General features: G+C 38.5%; 1 protein-coding gene across 2 annotated transcripts in view; it reads left to right on the forward strand.

Annotated features, from left to right (window-relative positions):
* Nucleotides 1-5,037, forward strand: part of WAPL (WAPL cohesin release factor) — a 43,046-nt gene extending 38,009 nt beyond the window's left edge. For both annotated transcript variants that reach the window (XM_035137609.3, XM_035137610.3), the window contains exons 17-19: nt 264-352; nt 1,349-1,444; nt 2,476-5,037. In XM_035137609.3, coding sequence (XP_034993500.3) covers nt 264-352; nt 1,349-1,444; nt 2,476-2,541 — 251 coding nt within the window. In that variant the 3' untranslated portion in view covers nt 2,542-5,037. The remainder of the gene's footprint in view (nt 1-263; nt 353-1,348; nt 1,445-2,475) is intronic.
* The last annotated feature ends 963 nt before the right edge of the window (nt 5,038-6,000 follow it).

A 6,000-nucleotide genomic window follows, 5' to 3' on the forward strand; every position in this document is an offset into this window, starting at 1 on the left:
GATGGGATGAGGGTATTGGTCTGGGCAACAGTGGCATTCCATGAAATCACAATATCCACGGTTAGAAATGTTGACATTCTTGGGTACAGAATTATGCTCTGTGTGTGCATGTGCGCATATATATATATATGGAGAGAGAGAGAGAGAGAGAGAGAGAGAGAGAGAGAGAGAGAGAGAGAACGAGAACACATAGAAGTAGCTGGGCAAAGTGACATTAAAATATAGTTCGGTTATACTTCAAATATCATTGTTTTTACTTGCAGCCCTTCAGCATGCTGGGAAGCACATGGAAGATTGCATTGTGGCCTCTTACACAGCATTGCTTTTGGGATGCCTTTGCCAGGAGAGTCCAGTAAGAAAACGTTTCTGCATGGTTACTAAATGAGTCTATAAGGCTGGGTAAAAGAGGCTGTCTTGAAACCATAAAATGGATCTTGAGAACAGGCATTTTACAGTTTAAACTTCAGTTAAAAATTTTCATCTACTTCATATGCTTCAAGTTGTCTCAAAATGCAGTTTCCATAAGGGGCAAAACTATTCAATCTGTCAACCCAGCTTTGCGTTACATTGCATTGTCAATTAAAATGCAAAAGTTTGATGCTTTTCAGTGTGTTAGTCTACTGGAAATTCAGTCATACTTTCAGCAGAGCTCTCAGTAATAAGCGGGCTCCTGCATGCTGAGCCAGCCCCTTGCTCTATTAGCCTAGTATCGTCAGCTTTGAATAACAACAGCTCTCCAATGTACTTGCCAGTCCTGTTGCTTACAATGCTTGGGATTAAATGGAGTACCTTCTGCATTCGAAGAATGTGCTCTCTCACTAACCGGTGTCCCTCCCTGAGGATATATTACACTCTAAACACGCTTGTAAATAACCATAGATGACAAAACAACATTACCAAATCTTGAAGGGACATTCTTCAGAGAATGGGAATGGTCTTTATATATGCTTGATATTCTCTCCTTTTTATTTTCCTGTGTGTTGTATAGTTACCAGCTATAACATTATTTCAGTAGTTGTGTGCAACTGGAAAGGGGCAAAGGGGCTCTGGCTTTTCAATTAAGACTCGGGGTTTGCTTCCAACTTTCATGAAACATTGAGATTTGCAACTTGGAAGCTCTTGTCTTTTAGTGAAAAACTGTCAACTACTAAAGGTTTGGTAGCATTGTTGTGTCAAGGCATTGTAGGAAATGCAGATAGGTTTCTGACATCGTGCCTGTACCACAAGAAAGATGTATGTCGAGTAGGAAAAGAGAATAAATGTGAGTGTTAGTTACTCTAGCGTTGTGTTGGGAAGTCGATTTAATTGCCTTGTTGGAAACTTCCTAATTCAGCATTTATTTCCTTAGATCAATGTGACTACTGTGAGGACATACTTGCCTGAAGGGGATTTCTCAATCATGACAGAAATGCTGAAAAAGTTTCTCAGTTTCATGAACCTTACTGTAAGTAGTATATTGCAACTGCTTATTTGTCTGGTGTTTCAGATCAAAACACTTGAGATGACTTATACCAGTATGCCTGTCTTCTAATGGAAGGGTAGGCAAGCTTGTGTGTGTGTGTGTGTGTGTGTGTGTGTGTGTGTGTGTGTGTGTGTTACTAGGAACTCTGGAGCCAGCTGCAAAAAAGTGGTTTGTGAGATGCACCTGCACAGAGCACCTCTGAGGATAAATGTTTGCAGTGCCAGAACTGAGCTCACAATCCTTTGGTGCAAAAATCCTGATTCTCCTCTCCAAATGTTTTATTTATTTATTTATTGTTGTTGTTGTTATTATTATTATTATTATTATTATTAAGTTTCATCAGCCTAATTGAGAAGCCTTTTCATTGATATGGAAAAGTTTTCTGATCAACTGTAAATAACCCAGTGATGTACCAGCAGATACCATTCTGTCTTCGACAAGCCCTGATGTAATAGAAGGGCAGGCATAGGAAGATAATCTGGAGTGACAGCTCCTTGTTATTTTTCTCTCTGGTGGGGCAGTTTTCCACTTGACCAGGAACTGTAACCCCTGTCTCACCCCCCCCCCCACTTAATGGGGTTAACAGTGAGCAGGGTAAGTGACTTATCCACTTCCATCTGTCCAAATGACACCACTAGACTTGCCTCTATTGTAGTCTGAGAAGCAGTCAAATCCCACCCCCTCCAAACTAAGATCACCTTCAACCAAATCAGCTGTGGTGGCTGCAGCAAATCTCCCTGGTGTTGCAAGATTGTTTTTGCAAATTTACTTAAATAACAGTGGGTGTTAAATGATGGCTTCTTCTCAGGCTGAGACATTATAAAATACAGGCCACTGTTTGTAAGTAGACAGTTTTGCTTGTAAATGGGGAACTGCTGCTACTTAGGTTGATGTAACATAGCATTCCAGACTGTGACCTGCTGTCACATAATCCTTAAATTAGGTGGGAAAATGCATCTTAAACGTTTAATAAACTTCCCCTGTCCCCCCCCCCCACCTCCTCTCCTTCCCAGTGTGCTGTTGGGACAACAGGCCAGAAAACTATCTCTAGAGTGATTGAATACTTGGAACACTGCTAGAAACTCGAGTTTTGCCGCAGGCACTTGAATGCTAGAGCTCTACCCTTTCGATAAAGGAAGTCGTGAAAGAAGTCCTCGAGGAAGCGCCACCAAGAGCATTCATCAGTCTCATTCGTGTTTGGATTTTTAAGGCTACCTGGTCTCTTAATCATACACTCAGCATTTTCCGAGGGACAGTTAACCACCACATCAATCTGCAACTATCAAAAATTAGGGGGGAAATATCTGAGGAAAGTAAATTCATTATGTTTATAATAATGCAGTGCAGTATTTAAATATATTTGGCAGGGTTTACTCTCCCTCTTTATTTTTCTGGCTTTGTTTGTGACAACTTTAAAGGGGGAAAACTTACTGCTGGTAGTGCAACTGCTGTTTACTGTTGAGCCACTGTTTTTCATGCCAGCCAGGTGCAAAGGCAGCTTTAGCTACTGAGGTATCAAAAATCTTCTAATAAATATGCTCTGGGCAGCAGCATTGCTCTGATTTGAGTTTAATTTGCTCTTGCTTTTTAAAGAGATTATTCCAAAATCATAAGAAATAGAAACATTTTAAATACTTTTTGTGATTTTAACTACTGTCTATATTTAAAATGTGTTGGAATCCAAAGAGATTGAGGCTTGGATAGTTTATTTTTTATACTGTTTTGATTGAAAATTGGGTTGTTGGAAACTACTTCTCAGTTCTCAGTTCTTAAAATTGTCGTGGCCTACGTACTGTAAACTGATTGACCATAACACTTCATAGCTCTAAGAGAGGCATGGAAGAAGAAGAAGAAGAAGAAGAAGAAGAAGAAGAAGAAGAAGAAGAAGAAGAAGAAGAAGAAGAAGAAGAAGAAGAAGAAGAAGAAGAAGAAGAAGAAGAAGAAGAAGAAGAAGAAGAAATAATCCCCTCCCAGCTGGTGGCTGTCTGTATTTCTTTGAAATGCAGTAATTTTAAAGCACCCTGTTTAAAAAGGACAATGTGAAAAAAAAGTTCAATGCCAGGGGTGTTTACACTTCATGATGCACAAAAAAGAAAGGAAGAGAAGCTGTTGATTTTTGTTTCAAGGAAGAAATGTGGAGCTAAAACACCCATGGGGATTAATGTTTCCAGTTGACATAATCTTTTTATTTCTTCTCTAGTATGGCGCAGGTAAATGCATACAATACGAAGCCTTAAATAGCTGAATATAGTGAAGATTTCGTTCAGCATGGGGTTCTAGTTCACAGCAAAGGATTGTGTTGAGACTTTAATGGAACAAAAATCCCTGCTAAATACTTTTGTAAAAGAGGTTTTGAACATTAGTGACTTCTTGCACTCATTGTTCTGACGGACAGAATTGCTCATAGTTTTTATTAAGCTGGTCTTGAATTATTCACAAAACGTTTTGAGACATTTGCATCACAGACACTTTCCACATTACCTGTGTAGCTAGTTGCATCATGTTACTTCATTGAATTTGTAAAACTTGAAGCCATAAAAATATTAGTTCTGTGTATAATGAGGGGTGGGAGAAATAACAGAAAATCTAACCTGCTTTTTAGATCTTGTGTTATCTCCGTGTATAAACTTACAAACTTGTGCTTTTGTATCAGTGCCAGCTGTAAAATTTTTACATACAGTGGCTGCCTTCTATGTCTTCCTATTTTTGATAATGCAGATTGTTGGGAATTTGGTAAGGAAGTGACTGATGAGAAGCAAAATCCTATATTGGTCTTGCTTTTTTATTTTTATTTTCCTTAACATCTTAATTAAGCAAACTACCCCCCCCCCTACAATGTACCAGTGTAACTTAGAAAAAAAATGCTGAGGTTATGTTTTCCCTTGGATAGAGCTTCCTTATGAGAGGAAGAGCAACTTAGTAAAGCTGTACTTGTAAATTATTTCTGAGATGCAAGATTTACTGGATATATTTTTTGGCATTTAGTTTTAACAACTTAGAGCAATGGCTTTCATTTTTAGTTGGATTTCATATAGATTTAAGTTAGGCTTTTTTTCTGTATGCGCAATGACAGGGGATGATTAAAAATAGATGCAGTGTTGAGGTGGAATCAGGAGCCACACTTCTCTGTTACACTGGTAACCTGGATCGGAATTGGTTAAACTCTTTGTGTTGAGCATTTCTTAATTAGCAAGCACTGAAACATGCAGACTGTTTGGTTTTTGGAGAGAGGGTCAGGAAACCACCCTGCAAGCTGCAGTGTGTTTTCTTGTTTTAAACCTCATCAGGCTCTGCATTAAATGGGTACTTGAGGCCAACCTTCAAATTTAAAAGTTTTAAAGTAACTTTTTTTCCACTGTAAATATATATGTAAATAAGCGCAATTGGAAACTAGAACAGTAGAGTACTTTTCTGAATCCAATCCTATTTTTATTTTATACAGTATTTCTCAGCTGTGATATTTGGAGCAAAAGCCAACGGCAGGAATAATAGTTTGTACCAGTTTCATGAAGTATGTCTTTTGGTTTTTGTAAATAATTTTAACTCGAATAAAAATTGCTACTTTCAATACATAACATACATGTAATGAGCATAGTTTCTTGCTATTGGAGACTCTACCCATGACCTTAAATGTGAAAGAGCAAATGGTATGGCTGCCATCTTGAAATTATTCTAACTGTGATGCAGTAAAACGAGTGCCATTCTGTGATCGGAAAATGAACTTGGCCTGGGTTGTCTTAACAGCTGGCGCTAAACATTTTATCATTTGGTAATTGCAGATCAAACTGTTATTAAAAGAACAACTACCCAGGGTAGATTAAAGATTGACAAGAGTGTTTCCACATAGCTGTTTGTGGCAGCATCACCATGGTGTCTATGTTGTGCTTCCACAATCAGTATGAGAGAATCCCATGCCATTGTCGACTTCTGTTATAATTGGAGTGTCATTGGTAAAAGAGTATTTCTCATTAGGGTGCTAAAGATTAGATCGGAGCTTTCCAAACCGCATGTCGCTGCACATTAGTGTGACAGCTAGTGTTTAGGTGTGCCGTGCAATATGTGTCCATATCTCTTATATGGAGTTTAACCTCTGGTTTGCTAGTAAAAGTGAATTACTGTGTTGCAAAATGATGCCTGTCTTAAAAGTGTGTCACCAACATGAAAAGTTTGGAAAGCTCTGGATTAGATAGTGGGCCACTTCACAAGTACTAACATTTTAGTAAGAGTCAGTTATCTTTTTCAGCCAGTTGCACCCATCTGGTAGCCAACACATTCTTCTGGGCTTTGAAAAGGTATCCATGCCAATTATGCAATTACTTACGGATATCTTGAATGATAAAAGCAAGTAGCTCTACTGGAGGAAAGTAGTGAGATCGCTCCGCATGCATTGTATATGCAAGTGCTAGAAACTGCTTTCACCGGAAACCTAAGATGAATTGAGAGGGACCCATGACCTTTGTGTTAAACCCAATTTATTCTATCATCTCATGGTATGCTGTTAGTATGTTCATGTGCATTCAAGTTTATTTGTAAATCTC

This window comes from Zootoca vivipara, chromosome 5 (assembly GCF_965207765.1).
Source record: "Zootoca vivipara chromosome 5, rZooViv2.hap1.1, whole genome shotgun sequence".
In the NCBI taxonomy this organism is placed as follows: domain Eukaryota; kingdom Metazoa; phylum Chordata; class Lepidosauria; order Squamata; family Lacertidae; genus Zootoca; species Zootoca vivipara.